Source organism: Panthera leo, chromosome D4 (genome assembly GCF_018350215.1).
Source record: "Panthera leo isolate Ple1 chromosome D4, P.leo_Ple1_pat1.1, whole genome shotgun sequence".
Taxonomy (NCBI): Eukaryota; Metazoa; Chordata; class Mammalia; order Carnivora; family Felidae; genus Panthera; species Panthera leo.
In genome coordinates this window covers 29,464,343-29,485,872 of record NC_056691.1, presented here as the reverse complement: position 1 = coordinate 29,485,872, position 21,530 = coordinate 29,464,343, and the positions used below count along the sequence as shown (strand labels likewise).

The 21,530-nt window shown below is 45.0% G+C and overlaps 1 protein-coding gene across 5 annotated transcripts in view; it reads left to right on the top strand.

Moving 5' to 3' along the window:
• PTCH1 (patched 1) overlaps positions 1-21,530 on the top strand; it is a 63,275-nt gene that overhangs the window by 30,178 nt on the left and 11,567 nt on the right. For 4 of the 5 annotated variants that reach the window (XM_042912800.1, XM_042912797.1, XM_042912802.1 and 1 more), the window contains 8 exons: positions 463-588; positions 6,604-6,722; positions 7,401-7,803; positions 8,463-8,772; positions 13,385-13,527; positions 15,587-15,770; positions 17,183-17,463; positions 19,201-19,338. In XM_042912800.1, coding sequence (XP_042768734.1) covers positions 463-588; positions 6,604-6,722; positions 7,401-7,803; positions 8,463-8,772; positions 13,385-13,527; positions 15,587-15,770; positions 17,183-17,463; positions 19,201-19,338 — 1,704 coding nt within the window. The remainder of the gene's footprint in view (positions 1-462; positions 589-6,603; positions 6,723-7,400; positions 7,804-8,462; positions 8,773-13,384; positions 13,528-15,586; positions 15,771-17,182; positions 17,464-19,200; positions 19,339-21,530) is intronic. The other variant, XM_042912803.1, reaches the window with a different exon arrangement.

Below are 21,530 nucleotides of genomic sequence, written 5' to 3'. Positions count from 1 at the left end.
GAGCAATCGAGGGAGGGGCAGAGGGAGAGAAAGAGAGAAAGAACCCCAAGCAGGCTCCACACCTTCAGCACACGGCCCAGTGTGGGGCTCGAACTCATTAACCTTGAGATCATGACCTGAGCTGAAATCAAGTGAGGACATTTAACTGACTGACCCACCCAGGTGCCCCTCCCCCACACCTTTTAAATCTGAAAATTTTACTTAAATCATTATCTTGCAGCTCTGTGCTTTGGATGTCAGAGCCATGAACAACACATAACCATGTAGATAATCCTGAGAACTTTCTCAATGCCAGTGTTAGGGGGTAAGGCAGAGATCGCCCTTTCTTTCTTATACCCCAAAGTCAGCATTATCGACTCTCTGCTGTCTTACTTTGTCATGTATGTGAATTGTTCACACGGTCTGTGCTCTGAGGACACCCTGCCCTGTGCAGTTTTCAGCACTGTGGTTTCTCATGCTCAGGACAGGACTGGGGAGTGCCTCAAGCGCACGGGAGCCAGCGTGGCCCTCACATCCATCAGCAACGTCACTGCCTTCTTCATGGCTGCATTGATCCCGATTCCCGCTCTGCGGGCGTTCTCTCTACAGGTGAGTCTCCAGTGATGAAACCTATGGTGAGCACCCCACGTTGACTTTTCTCCATTAACACGCCTCCAGTCCTACTGTAGCATATACCATATGGAGCTCGTGTGGGTGGGTGCTTCTTTAAGCCATAACCCTCACAGTCCCCCTAAAATACAGCCCAGGGTTCTTCCCTTCCTTTTAGTCCTGTAGCCCAGATGCCTGTGGCCTGGGTGTCCTCAAGACCTGGTGCCTTAGGGAGCGGCTCTTTCCTTTACAGTTAAACTAAAATGACACCAGAGCTGCTCCATATAGGATGCCAGGAAGCCCCTGCTCCAGATATCCAGAAGTCCTCTGGTCTCATCCACAGTGTGGCCAGCTTCTGGCCATCCCTGCTTCGAAATCCCACTCAGTTTCTGTGCTTACCCCAACATGCCACCCTCTGTCTATTTCCCTAAAGCAGCCTCAACACAAGGCAGTTGTACAGAACACACTTCATTGACTATGAAGACGAGCTTGCAGTATAGACCAGGCTAGGTGATCACTTAGAATTGAACACATGGGGGTTATAATGGGTGCAGATCCTCCCCCACTCCTGCAGTCCAATCTACACATAACATTTTTTTTTCTGAGAGAGAGAGAGGCAGAAGGAGAGGGGGAGAGAATCTTAAGCAAGCTGCACGTCCAGCACAGAACCCTTCATGGGGCTCAATCTCACAACCATGCAATCATGACCTGAGTCAAAATCAAGAGTCTGATGCTTAACCTGCTGAGCCACCGAGGTGCCCCTGCGTATAATTTTTGACTCTCCCCAAACTTAACTAATAGCGGCTATTGACTGGAAGCCTTACTGATAACATAAACAGTCAATTAACATATATTTTATGTTCCGTGTGTTATATACCGTATTCTTACAGTAAAGTAAACTAGGGAAGGAAATGTTATTAAAATCCTAAGGAAGAGAAAGTACTTTTACAGTGCTGTACTCTATTTATTGAAAATAGCCTCCAAGTGGACCTGTGTAGTTCCAACTTTAGTTGTTCAAGGGCCGGCTGTATTAGCTTCCACTGTGCAGATGTATTGGCCACCCTCTGCCTGCAGGGGGTTCATTGGTGGGCCCTTGCTTGCCACCTTTCTCCCTAGTTCTCCCACAGTCTCTTCTGTCCTCTCCTCTGCCTTCTTTTGGTCTCCTCGTCCCCTCTCAGGCTGCACAAAAAGACTCAGAATTCCTTTCCCTTCCTTATGCGGAGCAGTTTGGCTTCTGCATTGTTCTCCTTCCAAACTAGGCCCTTTCAAAGCACCAAGATATTTTTTGAACAAAGAGCCAGCTTATGTGAACGGTAGGAATGGAGAGCTCCCTGGGCTGGGGCCACAGCAATGGTCCATTCTATGCTTGGCCTGCAGTGCCGGTATCGCCCTTCAGCTGCTTGAAGCCCCCAGGGATCCGGAAATCGATCAGCACAGCAGGTGAAAGCTCACCGCCCAGTTTGAGATGTGGCCTTCCTGAGCCCGAGATGGTTTTGGGTTTTGATGTCTCAAAGACGTTATTGCAGTTTTGTGAATTAAATTCAAATTTTACCTTTCTTTTTCTCTTACAGTGTGATGCGTAATTTATGAGATGGCCAGGTTTTTAAAGGAAACTACCTTTGGTGTCACTTTTTAAGCCTTATTACATCCGTCTTCTTCATGTTGCTTTACTCTTGTAAATCACCAAAAGGTGATTGTGACCAGGAAGAGAAACGGACAGATGATAAATTATGTTTCTCTTTATACTTTGTCAACACGCTTCGCTCTTCTGTAGTCTTCATATTTGAATTTCACTTCACTAATGGCTAATAAAGACCTAAGCAAGTAATGATGCTACTGCATTTGGGATGCTAGACTTACTTAATATTTAGTGTAAGACAAGACATGAAAAAAATTTTTATACCAGTCACTATGACCACCACCCCCAAAAGAAAAAGGGTTTATTACAAAAATATATATAAAAATAGAAGCAGTAAGTGAATTAATGAATAAAGGTAAGCCTTTAATGACCAAAGCACAGGAAAATGAAAATATAAGTGCTCAGTAATGTGGAAGATCAGTGAACATTGCCACTAAATTATGGGTGCAACCAAAGTTCTAGAATGCCTTTTTGCATGGGCATCTGCGCCCCCGCATTTTGTCTCCCGTTCTTATTACATATAGAGCAGATTCTAGTATTGAAAAATTGTTGTACTCCTTGGACAGTGGGACCCTGTCTCCCACCTGTCTCCTTTTCTGCTTGCCTTTTTCTCACTGTTCTTTATTTCCGCTCTGCCTCACACTCCTTCTTTTCTTCTTGTGTGTGTCTCTCATTTTCTCCTCTCCTCTCTCAGTATACACTGATTCATCAGGACATACTCTCCTTTAATGATATCCTATGGTGTGGTGCTGAAAAGCTACATGAGTTTTCCTTACGTCTTTTAGAAAATCCAGTGCGCTAAATTCTCCCAAGGTAAGCACCTTACCAAGAAGAGAGGAGTACTGTGAGTTTTGCATTTCTATTCTGAGCCACTGGGGTACCACTTTAGAAAATTGAGGACTTCCAGGAGTCTTCATTTATTAAAGACTGGCTCTGCCATAGCACTGGCTCATGCTCTGTCAAAAAACTAACAAAAGCAAAGAAAAGGAAAGAAAGAAGAAGATAATGTAAAAAGAAAAGAGAGAGAATGTGTTTTGCAGTAGCCATCAGAAATTTACATTGGTTTCCTTTTAAATACACTGACATTCAAAATTGACCATTATGTAGCTTCTTCTCTTTCTTTTAGTGAATGACATTAAGTTGTGCCTCTGGGTATTCATTTGTGTTTATATTTTCAGGATACTACAGATTAAGCCTCAAAAGAGAGAGATCCACAGTGGTTCGGCCTAATAATAAGTCCATGTTAATTTAGGATTTTTCCCTATGGAAATTTTCCAACTGTCTAACTTTACACAAATAAATAGAAAAATTTTCCCCAAAGAAACCATCTTAGACTTCCTTGTCAATGTCCATCCATCTGTCCAAATACCACCTCTGTGCCAGAAAGCAGTGGCTTTGGTAACCAGTGCCCCGCACTGGGCTTTGCTGGTAACTGAGTGGTGTTTGTTCTTCAGTGAAAACTCCCAGAACAGAATGTCTTATTGTTCCAGACAGTATGAGGGTTTCAATGAGGGCCCCCCTAGGCAGGGCCCAGTTGTCTTCGTGTCGCAGCAGGGCCACCATGGGTGCGTTGCAGGGGGCAGGGTGGAACACAGAGGATGGGGACATTTCCCTTAAGCACCGGAATTAGAATTGATTGACAGTGCAGATCATCCCCATCATCTTTTCAGATTTTCTACAATTTCTTAAACTCCCCTTTGCTCCAGCAATGACACATGTCCCTTGCTGAGAGACCTTGCAGTTATTTATTTATTTATTTATTTATTTATTTATTTATTTATTTATTTTTACTATTTTAGTGCACTTGAACAGGGCATTGAAACTGTGTCGTTTTCTTGTCAGAATATGTGCTCCCTATGTATGTAATATGCCACTTGACAGTAAGCATGGGCGAGATGCTACACTTTGGAGTTCTGGGGTTCTTCATTTCCCCCACAGACTCCTCCAGTGGATATGGCTGATACCAGATGTGTTCCACAGTCACTGTGGAAGCATCGGTGTCATTCGGCCCAGAGCACCTGGGCCACTTGCGTTCCTCATCCTCAGGAACTTCTGTCCAGAGTGAGGCCCAGAGTGTTCAATCTGCATTCCACCCCTGAATTCTGAACATGCTTATCATAGAAAGAAAAGCTGAAGGGATTCCACCTCTTGGACTGAATTTTCCTGAAAAATCTCCTTGAGAATCAAATCCGTTCTTCCCATACCCCTGTGGTCAGATTGGTCAGGAGTCCTAACCCCACCTACATTCATCCCCTCAGGAGGTGACCAGGTGACAACAACTCCCAGGTCTCAGGCTGAGGGCTTTGACATCAAGCCTGTATTTAAATTCTGTTTACTCCATAACCTGAGGCAGGTGACCATCCTCTGCACCTCGGACTCTCTGTTAGGTAATAGTGTCAACAGCAGTAATAATGGCTGACCTGGTTGCTGTGAAGACCAGATGAATCATGTGTTAATTCCCTGGTCTCTCATTACTCCCCCTTTTACTCCTTTCTCTTTCCCTCCACAGAATTTTACGTGTCCCCCCTCAGACACTGCTTGTCAGTTTCCTCCACGTGGTACATCCTTCCTCCTTGCCCCCCAGAGTCCTATTTTTGTCTTCTACACCTCCCAAGTACCTGCCTTGACCACCCTCTGCCCGCCATCCCCACACGCACCCGCACCTGCACGTTCTTTCCTCCTCTGAGCTGCTCTGAAACCCTGTGCAAGCTTTTACTACTGTATATATCAGCCTGAATCATAATTTGTTTAAAGGTCTGGCTGTGTCGGTCCTTGGAGAGCACCAGGATTTTGTCTTATTTCTCTTTTTGTCTTTAGTACCCAGCTCAGTACCTTGCCTTTTCTTTTGAAAGTATTTGCCTCTTGGATGAATCCTCCAGGCAAAATAGTGATTTGCTTATTAAAACAAGTCTGACCTTCCATACATTAGAGTGGTTAAGTCCACAGGTTTCATATGTTTTGAGTTGATGAGGAATCTCAAAGCAGACTAAGAAGAGAGAAGTTATGTAATTTTTAGCAGAAGACTTGATTATTTTTCAGTTTTGTAGACTTGACAGGGAATAAATTATTGAAGGTCCCTTTCCAGAACTTACACTTGCTCTCTCGCCTTGAGCATAAATTCACAATTACTATGAAAAGTTTTTTGCAAAGTTCTCTTCTAATTCTGTAAGGTATCAGTTATAATCAGTCAGGTTTTCTTTTCTCACCTGGAGATTTACCCAGTTGGAGAACGTTTTAGAACTAAGTAGTTCTTCAGAAAGCTTCCTAAGAATTTTTAATTTGCAAAAAATTTTCTGATGATTTCTTGGTTACTTAGCATTCCAGTTGCTTTTTTTCTTTATTGTGCCGCTTCTTTCCATGCTTTTCTGAAGGGGAGAGCCCTTTCAACTGTCCTCTGTTGACTTTCCCCTATTAACAGCCCAATTGTGTAATTTTTACTAGGTCAGCAGGAGATTTGCCAAAGCACTACAGAATCTAGCCCCATGTTTATTCTAGGTTATGGAGTGACTTTTGAATCTGTACTTATTTATTCTGCATACTATAATCACACGCAGGAATTTCTTTCTGCCTTACTCTCCTTGACCTTTTATGTTACTGTGCTCGCATACCCCACAGGCTGCTCCAGAGGCTATTTGGAATGTGCCTATTAAAAACCTCAGGGGATGTGTTTGAAATTTTATTTCATGTTTTAAAGGTGACATTTTGATATACCCAATCCACTTTACATATAAATATTCTAAGTATAAAATCAGAGTTGCGTGAAACTCTTAGAAATGTTCTGAAAGGGGAATGTTTGTTTTAAATTAAAACATCTCAAGTATATTCTGTATTCTGCCTTTGTAAATTTGGTTTGGTTAGGTTGCTACCAAGACACTCATTTCATTCCTGTGTTTGTACATCATGGGTTCGTGAAATTCTAAGAGATAGAAAGGATCAGAACGATGGGGCCTGTTCTAGTCAGATGGTCTCTTAATGATGGAAGAGAAGCAAAAGGATGAGAAACTCCAACATCTATTTCAACTTTCTTTCATTTCCTTACTGAAGTGTTTAAAGATGATGTTTAATTTTTTAAAATTTTTTTAATGTTTGTTTATTTTTGGGAGAGGGAGAGCATGAGCGGGGGAGGGGCAGAGAGCAAGGGAGACACAGAATCCGAAGCAGGCTCCAGGCTCTGAGCTGTCAGCACAGAGCCCAATGTGGGGCTCGAACTCACAAACCGTGAGATCATGACCTCAGCCGAGGTCGAATGCTTAACTGACTGAGCCACACAGGTCGCCCAGAAAGATGTTGTTTAAAACATCTTTATTTTCAGAGCAGTCCTCTGGCATATTGGTGACCTCTGCTTTTTTTTTTTCTTTTTTTTCCCCTGCTTCTAGGCGGCTGTAGTAGTGGTATTCAATTTTGCTATGGTTCTGCTAATTTTTCCTGCAATTCTCAGCATGGATTTGTATCGACGGGAAGACAGGAGATTGGATATTTTCTGCTGTTTTACAAGGTACAATTTCTGGCTGCTGTGACTTTTATTTGTTGGGTACAAAGTGGTAGGGTTTAGAGAGGTCTTTAGTCTGTGGACTTGGAAGAAAATGTAATCAACAGGGCTTGTACCAGCGTGATGGAGGCAGAGGAGATAATGGACGGAGGATGCTTTTTTAGGGATATCGAAAGACTGGGGCTCTCCCCGCCCCCTCCGCCCCGCCCCTGCCAACAGAAGACGCAATCACAGCCCCAGGGTTGTGATGTGCATGGCCATTACTTCTCCTGTGGATCAGTTTTGCTGATTATCAGGAGTGTGTCATATCTGTATGGATTCAGGCAGAACAAAGGTTTGAAAACCAACCATCCAGAAAAAATACAGCCCTTTGGGTGTTGTGGGATTGGGGGGGGGTGTTTTGGGGCAGTTTTTAGGAATTATGCTTTGAAGGGGTTCATCAGCGTGTAACTTGATTTTGTCAGCCAAATTCAGGTTCAGCCATCCATTTGGCTTCCTTTGACTTACTATGGACTTACTATGTCCAGATGGTTAAATCAGGTGACATGTGTGAAGTTGAGCAGTATGATATTTTCCTCCTAAATCAGAGCTATGTAAAATGGATCTTGTCAGTCATTGGCAAAAATGAAAGCACTTTGTTTCCCTGTTTCAGTTATACCACTACAACATATTTTTCCCTCTCAGCCCCTGCGTCAGCAGAGTGATTCAGGTTGAACCTCAGGCCTACACGGAGACTCACGATAACACCCGCTACAGCCCCCCGCCCCCCTACAGCAGCCACAGCTTCACCCACGAAACCCAGATCACCATGCAGTCCACAGTACAGCTTCGCACAGAGTACGACCCCCACACGCATGTGTACTATACCACTGCTGAACCACGCTCTGAGATCTCCGTGCAGCCCGTCACCATGACCCAGGATACCCTCAGTTGCCAGAGCCCCGAGAGCACCAGCTCCACGAGGGATCTGCTTTCCCAGTTCTCAGACTCCAGCCTTCACTGCCTTGAGCCCCCCTGCACCAAGTGGACACTTTCATCTTTTGCCGAGAAACACTATGCTCCTTTTCTCTTGAAACCAAAAGCCAAGGTAATCTACCAAAACAGAAGATTCTTGTCTTCAAGAAATGGCAAAACAGTCTCCTTTGGAATTCATCAGGTTGCTTCTTTGGGTGTCGCTTCTTTCAGGCCTTCTAAAGAGTCCATCCATTTAGCATGTGAGGCCATTTTAATGAGCTCATCTTCTACAGCAGTGAATCTCTATGCAGCAAGTGCTTCTGTGAATTTAGTTCAACTTCTTACATTATAAACATTTCATTCTTCATGAGCTTATTTTTAAAATATGCTTACTATGATTACTTGTTTTTCCCTGCGGGAGAATGACCCCTACATGCTGCATCCAGGCCATTGTGGTGATAAAAGTGGGGTCTGGGGCGCCTGGGTGGCTTGGTCAGTTAAGCGTCTGACTTCAGCTCAGGTCATGATCTCACACTCCGTGAGTTCGAGCCCCGCGTCAGGCTCTGTGCTGACAGCTCAGAGCCTGGAGCCTGTTTCAGATTCTGTGTCTCCCTCTCTCTCTGCCCCTCCCCTGTTCATGCTCTGTCTCTCTCCATCTCAAAAATAAATAAACGTTAAAAAAAAAAAAATTAAAAATTAAAAAGTGAGGTCTAAACCAAACAGCTTGCTTTTGTTGAGGGAGAGTCGATCCCATCCTCTGACTCTGATCTTGTGCCTTTTACTGTGTTACAGGTCGTGGTGATCTTCCTTTTCCTGGGCTTGCTGGGGGTCAGCCTTTATGGGACCACCCGAGTGCGCGATGGGCTGGACCTTACAGACATTGTGCCTCGGGAAACCAGAGAATATGACTTTATTGCTGCACAGTTCAAATACTTTTCTTTCTACAACATGTATATAGTCACCCAGAAAGCAGACTACCCAAATATCCAGCACTTACTCTACGACCTTCACAAGAGTTTCAGCAGCGTGAAGTATGTCATGTTGGAAGAAAATAAACAGCTTCCCAAAATGTGGCTGCACTACTTCAGAGACTGGCTTCAAGGTAAGGTACTGCTAGAGGGCGTTCGCCCTTTGTAAACTCACCCTTTGGCCCTTGGTGTGTTCAGCGTCCACAAGTTCCCTTTGTTTGCTTAATTAAAGTGTTAGATTATAATGTAACACTGACGTGTTTCATTGACTCCTAAGTGTTGCTTAAAATTCTTATATAGACTGTTTCTGGGGCAGCCTCCCAAATCTGGCTTTCACCTATTAAATGATGCAAACAGTTCACACGGGTGACTCAGGAACTTCCGTAAGAATTTATGGGTGCACATTAGAAAATGGGAAAGTATGTTATAAAATAGGGAGCTGGGTGCTTCTAGTGCTCTTTTTTGGATGGTGGTCAGTTGGATGACCAAGTGAAACCAGAGTGATGGAATTTCTAGACTGACTTCTTGTCAGATTATGGCTTACTATACCAGCGGATTTTGCATCATTGGTGAATATAATGTAAAATTCCATATTTTGACCGTCTTTTGATTTGGTGTATGAAATAAACTTATCAGTGCTTAACCACATCTCACAGTACTTCTTACTGTAATAATGAGTCAAATTCTGCTGTAAAATGCCTTTCTTACTTCTTACCTTGTTCTTAGAAACATTTCTAGGAAACGGTAGTCAGCTGAAGAAAAAAAATGGCTTAAATATGCTCCTAACTGCTGACTGAATATGAATGTATTCAGTGATTCAAAGAACATCTGTTCATTTATTCCGTGTTGACACATGCAAAGTGAAGTGGGGAATCAAGATAATTATCCACACAATTCAAGCAAAAATGCTTTTACTGAAATACCCAAATAATTATGGCCCCCAACATTTTTTGGCTTAAGTTATCCAAATGACTGTCTTAATTTCCCACTTAATTAGGCTTGTTTAAACACAGATTTGAGTGCCTTTTTTGGTCTTAAGTCAATACACTTGTATGTAAAGATTAGGCAGCCAATTTCCCTGTGAGTTTGCATGGAATGGTAAACAACTTGAGTTTGATTGAAAATTCTTCAGTACAGTTTTTCTGGCCTTGACTTCTGTTCTTACAGTTTTGTTCATACGTATATACCAGATTTGACCTCTTTTTTTGAGGAAGGCAAAGAGAACCACATGATCTTAATACTATTTTTTAACATGCTCTGAGATTAACTCAAATTTGTTCCAAGTCTTATTTTTGACAGTAGTTTGGGAGGTAGTGTTTTTCAGATAATGGGTCAAAACAGGACCAGACAGTTGAGAGATTCCCTGCTTTTCATTTTTCCTCCGTTGGCCAAAGACATGCAAATAGCTTGCCACGAATGACAAAAGAGTGCACTGCCAGTATCTGAGCAAAGGAGGCTTGTTGTAGAATTGATTTCAGTGTCTTCAGCCATTCCTTTGGAAGCTCAATATGGCATGTTAGGCGGAGCTTGGGAAGAGGGCAGAGGGGTATTGTCTGCAGGCAGTGCTGAGGGCTAACCTTTTTATAGCGTATTGTAAATTATCCCTATGCTTTCATCCATTTAAAGACCTAAAGCAGTTGGACTTGATAATCACACTTTTTTAAAGGTGCCATTGAATCATGTTCTGATTGCTAACTGAACAGCACCCACCTAAACCAAGTGAGACCTGTTCATGCTCCCAAGTCAGGGTCCCAGCCAGCTCTAGAACTCTGCTTGTGACTCTTAGGAGGTCTCGCAGAGAGCACTGGACACAGAATGGCCAGATAATGGGACACTTGGGTTGCCTAGATACTTTTCAGGCCTGTCAAGTGGTTGATTGGGTCTTTGGACACTTCCTGCAAGGAATCAGCTCTCCTTGAATCATTCAGAACTTACTGTGCGATTGTTAAGTGTTGGGAACCTTGTTGGTTTTTAGTGGAATTATCACTAAAAACCATGTCGTGCTGTTAATCTTTATCGACATTCCAGTAGTTTGGGAGGAGTAGTTAACTCATACAAAATACATAATGGTAATACCACATGTTATCTTTAAATGCACATGCAAGGAAGGCTAAGTTGCAGGTAAAAACCACACTGTACATCATGTCCAAGTGGTGTTCGTTTATATTTCACACTGAATTATGCAGATAAAATTTAAATTAATGTTTTCTTTTTAGGGTTCCATATCAAGGAGAAATTGACAATTGGGATAATTAGCTCAAAACTCTCACTAGAAAATGAAATTTAGTATAAAATTTAAAATGAGACAGGTTCTAGCTGAAACTTTTACGTTTTGCTATAAGATGGCAGTGGAGGCAAAAGCCGTGTGCCTCGTTTTGTGTATAGAATCATATGTTATACATGCATCTTAGGCCAACTCATTGTTACTCAAGCTTTTTAGTAATTAGTCAGAAAATAAAATAATCTGAGTATACAGACTTAACTTTTCTATGAGGTCAGTGACTAGTTCTCATTGGTGTTTGTACTCCCAAATAGAATGAATGGCATGGGGAGGCCGGCAGCATGGATGATGAGTTGAGCTGAGTTGCCGACAGGGTTGACCTCCCCAAATCCAATCTCTCTTACTTTGGTTCACTGTAGGGTGTCCCCAGATCCTTAGTGCATAAGTATCTTAAACTTACACTCAGATTTTTGGAACACCCTGTTTGCCACTAGACATCATCGGTGCCCACGATAACTCTGCTGATCTTATTCCTGCCTTTAGCAAATAACTTCCTGAGCACCTTACTGTGTTCAGGGCAATTTAGAGCATCCACGGTTGAAGCCAACCCTGGAACTCTGGATCCTGCTGCCTGGATCCAAAGCTTAGCTCCAGCCCTGGCCTGCTAGGTAGCCTTCATCAAGTTGCTTTCCAAGCCTCAGATGAGGAAACTGAGTGGAACCATAATGCTAACAGGGCTGTCTCATGAGGTGGTTGTAAGAATTACATGAGCAGTGATCAGTGTAAAATGCGAGACAGCTCAGTGCTCACTGAGCACGAGTGGCTCCCTAGGATTAAAGGATCAAGAGGGAAAGGGTTAAAGTACCACACAGGCCATGAAGTGATGAAATTTCTATTAAGGCAAGGAAAACAGACCAGGTCTCTTTTCTGGGGAGAGGAGGGGTTGATTTTCCTCTCCTGTTTATTTTTTTTCAAAAACAAAAAAAGGCTTTAGGTAATAAAATAACATCTGTTCCATACGGCTTGTTGTGTGCATGCCTCACTGTGAAAAACAGTCTGTGTGAGAGTTGGGAGCGCGGCTGCTCCGGTGGTCCCCCCCGCCCACCGCTCCTCCACACTGGGCCTTCTTTCACCACCGAGCCCACGGGCCTCATCCCCACATTGTTCATGTAAAAACAATGCCCACAGCAATGTCAGCAGGAAGGTTTAAAGAGAGAGACAAGGAGACAGGGTCCTGTGCCGCCCTCTCACCCTACTTCATACCCCAAGAGCTTAATTATTTTGAGCACTAAGGGAGCCAGTATTTTGGGGGGTGGTGTCTTTGAAGTCACTCGAGGCATGTCGTGAAATGAAAGGAACCCTTCTCCCTTCTTACTGGCTATGTCTAACCCGTGCATACGCAGCTTGTTCAAAAGATGTGGTTTCCTGAGCTGCCAGGGCTGGGGAGTTCTAGTTGGGAGGGGATTTGGGGAAAGCAGGGCAGTGGGAAGAGGGTGGGGTGTCAGGAGGGTGTGGTGGGGGGAGAGTGTGTGCACACGGGATCACTCAGCCCCTAAGGCCGGGTCACCAGGGCCCTGTTTTCTCTTCCAGCGCGCTTATCTCTTTACAGCTGTAGCCAAACCATCAGGTCTGTAATGATGGTTTTGATTACAGAGGCCAAGCACAGCTGTGTGTGGTGGGCTGGTGGGCTCGCCCATCCCCCACCCCCAGAAAGCCCTTTCCTTCCCCTCCCTGTGCTTGCGGTTTGTCATCTGTTCTCACAGAGCCCCCTTGTATTGGCCTGTGGCTTCCTGTTCTCAATCTGATCCAAATTTACCCCGTGAGGCATTTCCCTGCGCACACAGGCGCACCCGAGATCCCTCCCCTCCCCCTCCCCCACACCCCCCTTCTGAGGAAGGGTGGCAAAGAGGAACAGTCGAGAGTGAATAGGTGTTGGCTGTGATCTTTACACAACCTGGCAGCCGATCCCACAGCTTGTATTAGCTCCACAAGCCGAACAGATGGAACAAATTGACAGAATCGTGTTCACTCACCCTGAGCTCGAGAAGCAGCTGAGTTGCTGTTTGAAGTTGTGAGTTTGAATGCGTTTTTCCTTCTCTGAATGTACTGAAGAACCCACGGCTTCAGCACCTGACCGTGGCATGAAGTGGCCAATGAGCCCATGCGTCGTCCTCACCCAGCCAGCCGGCTCTCCCAAGCTCTCTCTCTCTCTCGCTTTCTTTCCAAATAGCCATGGGGGAGAAGCAGGGGTTTCTTTTTTTATGTAAAGGTAAAACACGTATATTTGATTCCCAGAAATGACTATTCCCCTCTTCCGCCTTTGAAGCAGGGATTGTTAGCAACCTGAAGTTCACTCATGACAAGTCTAATAGTGTCACTTGAACTTGATATAGGAAAACAAGTAGAACAGAGAGTCTTTGAGGTTGACGTCAAGTACTTCCTTGTCCTGCTCAGCGTCCTCAGCCCATCCCGTGGATCGTTTTGGTTAAGAAGTGTAATGTGTTATACACGTTTGCCTTTTCTAGGACTTCAGGATGCATTTGACAGTGACTGGGAAACTGGGAAAATCATGCCAAACAATTACAAAAATGGATCCGATGATGGAGTCCTTGCCTACAAACTCCTGGTGCAAACCGGCAGCCGTGATAAACCCATCGACATCAGTCAGGTACTCTCATGGCCTGACACCCTGGGGGTTTCAGAGGGCATCGTTGAGCAGAGCTTTGGGGAAGCTGCTATACTGAAGACTGTTCGACAGCCTACCATCCCAGCCTGCGCTGTCTGGAGACCTGAGGCATCAGGGGCTGAGAGAATACTGAATTGGCTCTGATTCACTTCATCCCATCAGCTAACTGTGTGACCGCAGGCAGAGTGCCTCGCTCTGCTCCTCTGTCAAGTGGGGACAAGTGTGTTACCCTCCCTCGGGGGCAGTTGTTCTAACCAAGGACCCTCAAGGCAGTGCAGGCTCTTTTGGATCCTAGAAAAGCTGTGTTGTACTGTTCTCTTTTGAAAATAGTACTGTTACCATGTTGGTCTTGATTATATTCCGACTTGGAGGGCTGGTAGCAGTCATTTGAATGAGCAGAATTTGGGGCGGATGTGTAAGTTAGGAGACCAGAGAGGTTACTAGAGGGGAGGATTGGTTGCATTCGACTCCTGGGGTCACCCTGGCCCAGCAGGTAGAGGAGGAGGCTAGGCATGTGGCTCTGTGGTGAGGCAAACAGAAATGACGGCTGTTGGACCCTGAGCGCACCCACTGCTCTGATCACCCCGCTAGCTAATAGGAGCTGTTTCAATTTGGCGATCGTATTCTGCAACTACATCTGCATCTTCGGCGATGCCTGCATCCCGGCATATCCCTTTTGATTCCTCGGGCGTGTTGGGAGTGTGTTCGGACCCTTCAGATTTCACATGAGTCCAGCATTACTACCGGCTCTCCCCGGATCCCATTCCCTCTGCTCCTTGCAGCTTACTTGCTTCCCTCAGGCAGAAAACCGTCATGCTAATGATCTTCCCAGCAGCTCTGTTTATTGTCTCCCCTTTTTTGCTGGCATTAAAGGTGACAGATTTACAAAGTACATTGTTCAGAGTTATTATGGAGTGTGAACTTGGTGCTTTATGGCCGCATGCAGCAGGCTGTCAGGTTTGACAAGGATGTGGGCAGAGGAGCCTGTCGGAGAGATAGCAGGGGGATGCCCAGGGGCTGGGCCAGGCTTTAGGGACCAGGGACAGGGAGGAGCAAACTTGATTGGGCCAGGCCCCCGGATATCACTTCCTCTGCCTGGGAGGGAGAAAAGCGTGCTGCGTGCACGGAGGCCATGAGCTGTGCTATGTAATTCCAGAGACGGCTTGAAGACATGCAGTTGTTACATATCCCGGGGATTAATTGAATCCAGACCCCTGAAATTTCGTTTTCTTGCTCTACTCTTTCTTCCTTCACTCTTTCTCTATTAACTGCTGTCACTGGTGTTTTTCATTTTGTTAAGAAGGCCCAAAGCATTGGAATCAGGCCTGCACCTAAAGTAAACAGGAACAATATATTTGTGTGTTTGTGTATGTGTGTCTCTCTCACAGTGTTTTCACCTAAGCAAAGCCCACAGGACCTAGTATTTGCCATGCCCGGGATGGGGCATGCTAAGCGTGACCACATCCCTCAGAAATCAGGTTACCCAGAAAGAACGGAGCCGTGCACAACCCCTTCCACTCTCTGGCGATGGGCATTTTGTGAATACACAGGTCATAGGAGGCTAGTGTTAGCAAAATTTATACAGATGTTGTTTTATTTTTATAGCTCTCCTCCATTTACTGGGTGGCATTTCCTTCAGTGTTAACAGCAGAGGTTAACTGCACACAGACGTGTATGGGGATTCTTGCCAGGTTTTTTTTCCCCCTTCCCCTCCTATAAATATGTTTCTCCAGATTGTTCATTCTCTGCCTTGGCTGCAGACAGTCTTTTAGCATTCAGATTTAATTGGTTCAGTCAATTCCTGGACCATCTGCAGGACTGTGTGTGTGTTATAAACACACCGATTACTGCACCCTCTGATAAGTGCGTTTTGAAAGAAAGCAAAGGTGCTCTGATGGGATTTTGTACATGTTCAAAGAAGGGGCATTCTAGTCATTATTGCAAATGCTGGGGCAGGGTTCTGCTCCCCCCACCCCTCCAGGGAGGAGTATGTTTACCTCCAGCCCCATTCTGAAGGACCCCTGTTCTTCCCATTTCACAGTTGACCAAACGGCGCCTGGTGGATGCAGACGGCATCATCAACCCCAGTGCTTTCTACATCTATCTGACCGCCTGGGTCAGCAATGACCCCGTGGCTTATGCCGCCTCCCAGGCCAACATCCGGCCTCACCGTCCTGAGTGGGTGCACGACAAAGCTGACTACATGCCGGAAACCAGGCTCAGAAGTAAGTAGCCCTCCAGTGGGGCCCGCCGGCAAAGGGCCTTACCCTGCTCTCCCAAGCTCTGTCATGGCCCTCATCTGCTGACGCTACCCAGGGTTCAAAAGTGTAAACAGAACAATATATTTCTTTGAGTTTAAAACTCTGGGAGACACAGGAGGATGTGTAATAGGATACAACCCGTGCTCTGTCACGTTGGGACGTGAGAGCCCCTAACCTCCGTTTGTAGCTTGCATTCTAGGATGTCCACCAGGCAGCTCTCTTTAATGCCAGCTGTTCCATGTGAAAGCTGGGGACGCCTCCAGGTTGAGTGGTATTTTACTATTGCAGAGTTTTATCGCTGGGGATTATATGTTTATCTTTACTTTGTCAACTCTGGCGTTGAAGGGATTTTTGGCAAGTTGGGTCATTCCTATAAGCCACCAAGCACCTGTATTCTGTCAAATCTGTTGAAACTGGAGCAGAATAGTTCTGTACACAGCAGCGTCCTCTTCCTTTCCTCTCTCAGCCCCGACCTGGAGAGGTGGTCCCATACGGATTTAATTTGCATTTATGTTTAGAGGCGTTAGTAGCTTATACCTTGGATATGAGGCCGAGGGAGGATGTGACAAAGAAGACCGGTCCCTTTGCAGACATGGCTGGAGAGGAAGCGGGTTGTGCTTCTCTGTATCTAAACCCCAGAGCCTTGTGGCAAGCAGCCAAGGCTTGTGTTAATGAAAATTTATAGTTGAGATTATAATAGGGCAAATCATGTTTAGCAAGTCAACTGAATGACCCCAAAGGGTCTGGAACACACAACGGCAGTAACTAAATGCTTGTTGTGTGAGGATTTCTTCCCCTGCTGCTGAAGACTTAGCATTGCATTAAAAAAGAAGCATGGAAGGTTTAAGTGTGTTAGATCACTAAAAGGATAAGAAAGTTAAGCGTTTTTCTCAGTAAAGCATGACTTTTGAGTTATTTTGTTCTCATAAGTGATTGAGTAAAACAGTTTGAACTTCGTATTTTCTCTTGTGTCAGTTGAACAAAAAAAATGCTCCCACCATTGAATTCTTACAAAAGTGACTGCTTCTAGAAGATTAAAATCAAAGGTTAAATAAATACACAGATCCTGGGCTCCTCCTCTCCCTAAGCAAATTAAAAAAAAAAAAAAAATCAAATGTTGATTATTGAAACCTTTTTGAACCAAAGATTAAAACTGTAAAGGCCCGAAGACTGCCCTCGGTAGCTCGTTAGGGGAGAAGTGCAGTGAGGAACTCTGTTGCACAGTTCCCTGTCTATCCGTTGCCGTGGCGGAGAATGCGGGATACAGATCTGGGGATGGCCGCCAGCAGGGTTTGCCACGTCTCTTCCATGCCTGGGGCATGCCTGTTGACCAGAGCCTTCAGCCACAGCCCCTTCCCCCTGTCTTGTCTGTCCAGTCCCAGCAGCGGAGCCCATTGAATACGCTCAGTTCCCTTTCTACCTCAACGGCTTGCGGGACACCTCAGACTTCGTGGAAGCAATCGAAAAGGTCAGAACCATCTGCAACAACTACACGAGCCTGGGGCTCTCCAGCTACCCCAACGGCTACCCCTTCCTCTTCTGGGAGCAGTACATCGGCCTCCGCCACTGGCTCCTGCTATCCATCAGCGTGGTGCTGGCCTGCACGTTCCTCGTGTGCGCCGTCTTCCTCCTGAACCCCTGGACGGCCGGGATCATTGTGAGTTCATTCGGAGGGTTTTTGGGGAAGTCGGATTCCTTTCAGCCTAGCTCTTGCTGCAGCCGGGAAGTTGTGTTTATGTCTGGGCCTCTGGAGGAGGGTATAGATTGCATCATTCTTACTATATTTATTCTGCTGGAGGTGGCGAGGTTCGTGGTTAGGTAGTAGAGCCTTTAATGGCCTTCATCTTGTGTCCCTTCTCCTAAGACTTTAAACTTTCCATGTAAAGATAGGGGAGTTTTTAAACACATGTTCTATAGCAGCTCCTAGCATTTATTAAACACAAACACTCTGAGCATTTATTAAATACAAATGTAATTAATTTTTTTTAATTTTTTTTTTTTTTTTTTTTTTACTTAAAGGGCCTTTTTGTGACTACATCCCAGACCTAACATAGAGAAGATTCTTCTAAAACAGGGGAGGGGGAGTAATTAGAGAAATTAGGACCAGGGGTACAGAGGTAAAATGGGTTTTGAGATGGTTTTGTGGGTGGTATGTGTTTCAAACATTGAAGGATAATGATGAACTAGTATTGCTGACCAATTTTTTGGCATCCTTCTTCCAAGTATAATACTCTCAGATTTGAAGTAAGTTTCATAGAGAGTCTAATAAAATCATGGCAGTGTTTAAATTCCATGAACTGTGGTATAGACTTCAAAATGCCAAAATTATAAAAACAGAGACCAGGGCTGGTTTCTGTACCATAAGTCTGTGCAGCAGGTATGTTAAAAGGTAAATGTTTAGTCTGCAGGGGTTTTCATGGTACTTAAGCAATTGATGTTGTCCATCTTTCATTAGCTTACTAAAAGAAAGCAAAGGAAACTTTTATCGTACTTGCTCCCCACCCCCGCCACCACTGCCCACTGCCCCACCCCCAACAAGGAAAGACCATTCACTCCTTGTCTTCCGCCCGGGGAAAGTTTACCATTTTATTTGGATTTTCTCCCCTTTGACTCAAGAAACTCCAGTGTCTACCTCACAGATTTTCTTTCCATCTCTGTGCAAATTTTTACAAGGCAGATGGAAGGCAAATAAAAGCTTTTCCTTGGATTTAACTGTCTGCCGTGTCCACCCGCCTCTCTCCTCATTTCTTCAAAGTGAAGGCGCCTGTAACCTGACCCATGTCAGCTGACCAGAAGGTCCTCTTTTTCCCTAGCCATCCTCTCTTAACCCATGGGCTCTCCAAACAAAAGCAAGGCTGCCTTTGCGTAAAAGAACTTTTATTCACCCGTCCTGTCTGCTTTCTTTAGGATGCAGGGTACAGAAACCCAAAACACTAACGTTTCAACTCTGTTGTAAGTTTGGAAGGACACTTTCTGATGATTAAGATCAAAACAGAAGGAAATACCTTGTTTTAAACTGTATTAGATTTGTAGCTAGTGACAAGTCCATGTTTGTGTAATTCTTATATGCCTAAAATGGAATAATTGTCATTTTTTTTTTCGCTTTCTAGAGCAGGTGTGTTGGAAAAACAATTCATGGTAGAATACTAAGCGTTGCCTCTATGTACTCCTTGTACAGGCTGATGTCCCAAAACTGTCCCAAAATCTCCCTTGTCAGCAGGGGCACGGTGAAGTAAAGGCAGGTGTCCAAGTTAAAGCAAGTCAGCGCCTGCCTTCTGTCTGGGTTCCGGGTGTTTGTCCATGCCCCACCTGCAGCGAGCCCCTCCCTCCTTTGTCTTCAGCACCTCCAGTGTGTGTGTGTGCCCATCCACTCATGCTGTGCATCTTCCTGAAGGTGACGGTCCTGGCTTTGATGACTGTCGAGCTCTTTGGAATGATGGGCCTCATTGGAATCAAGCTGAGTGCTGTGCCTGTGGTCATCCTGATCGCTTCCGTGGGCATCGGAGTGGAGTTCACCGTTCACGTTGCTCTGGTATGGTGGACCTCTTCACTGAGAACTTTATGAAGAGGCAGCGTGTTTCCTCTTGCTCTTGTAGTCTCCCAAGTTGGAAACCTTTCCATTTTCTCCAGTGTCAAGGAACACACATAATGACATGTCCTAGTGAAGAGGCTTCAGAGCACAGGCAGTCCTGTGCTGGGACAGGCTGAAATCTAGGCGGTGTCCTTCCCCACTGGGAAGGGGGGAGGCCCACTAAGGAGAAGGGCACGGAAGGTGAAAGAATACTGGGCAGGGTCAGCGTGGGCCAGGAAGGATTCTGCTTATTTGGTGCCCTTAGTGTCAGGTCCATAAGTTGTCACCTTGGTTCCTAAGTTCCATGCTGTGAGAGAGAGAGAGAGAGAGAGAGAGAGAGAGAGAGTGTGTGTGTGTGTGTGTGTGTGTGTGTGTGTGTGTGTGTGCGCGCGCGTGCACGCACGCACACACACACAAATATGCATGGGTAAAGTGAGACCACACTCATAGGCCTGGCAGGGATGGCGTGACTGAGGGTGAGGCAGGTCAGCAGCCAAGGAGATACCCTGGGGCCGATAAGGCAGAGGAACTCCTTCTCCCCGTTAAGCCCACCCAGTTCCTTCCACCTCCTGGCCTCCAAATTCATGAAAGCAGAAAGTAAGAGAACTGGGGTTGTTCTCAATGGCATTTCTCCCCACTCTCTCATTCTGTGCCTAGTCCCGTGAATGGTTTGTTGGAGGAAGTTAAACGTCAGGGTCTTTAATCCAAGAGGCAAACCAATTGTGTATATTTCTCAGAAAATGATTCAAAAGCCTCCTAGCAGTGTGTGAGTCCTGTGCACACTCGCACTTATTACACCCTCATCCTTGGGGTTATTGATAGGTGCTCAATAAATAGTTGCTGACTGAGTAAATACTCATGTTTGGAATGCCCTACCTAGGAAACCTAGCACTGAGCTTGGGTCAAAGTCCTTTTGGCCTTGCTTTCTCAGTCACTAGCATTGATTTTCTTTGGGCTCAACACGTGGCATATGCATGCGTATATGTGTGCGCATCTGCACATATGCTGTGTCTTGTACCTTCTTAGTTTCTCCACAGGAGTCTTTCAGGGCCATTTTTATGCACTTTGGAGACTGTAAACTTTTGTGTTTCAAAAAAAATGTTTTGTTGAGGTTGTTGTTTTTCCTCAGTGTATAAGGAACAGCTGATAATACAGAAGCAATATTCTCTAAATTTGGAGCGTACCCAAATTTTTTTCCTCCATTGATCTGAGAGGAGGGAGAGGGTATTTTTTTTTTTATGTAATGTTTATTTATTTTTGAGAGAGAGAGAGACAGTGATAGAGAATGAACAGGGAAGGGGCAGAGAGAGGAAGACACAGAATCGGAAGCAGGCTCCAGGCTCTGATCTGTCAGCACAGAGCCTGACACAGGGCTCGAACCCACAAACCATGAGATCATGACCTGAGCTGAAGTCCGATGCTTAACAGACTGAGCCATCCAGGCACCCCTGAGAGGGGATTTTTTTTTTAAAAAGAAGAGCCCACTAACCTAGAGCTTAGAATGTAAATAATTCTTAGTATCATTTCTTCAAAAAAGAGAAAACCTTGAGAGTTAAGAATCCACCAGTCATTTTATTCTGATGTGAATGAAAATCACCTTTTTAAAAAAACTTTGGTAGCTAGCAATGCAAATAAGAGCATTCTAGAACAGGTTGTTACAGTAAAAATGAAAACTGCAGCCTTCAAACTGTTGTGGCGCCCTGGGCCTCACACGTGAGGTAGTGTGAACATAAATGTCCATACCGGTGCTGGGTAAACAATTGAGGACTGCTTCTACCAGTTGTATAGATTTAATTCCAAGAATTTAAGGACTCTCAAGAGCCAACTCAGCTTTGCGAGCAGTAACCCCCCACTCAGTGCTGGTAGCCCACACTTTCATTGAGACACTCTCTACACTCAGGATATGGTGTTCCTACCTGATCCTGTATGTGAAGATCTATTTAAAGCAGGCAGTTACTGCTCTTCCAAGGTGTGTAAAATGATGGAATAAGGTTGGTGAGGAGCACTCTTCAGGGAATCAGTGGTTCCTGTCAGCTAGCTATTCCCACAGCCTAAGTTGTACATGAGATGATAAAACCCTGCTTGACCCCTGTGGCCTCATGGCCCAAGTATGGCACAAAATAACATGGTTCCAAACCATCTTGTTGCTTTTC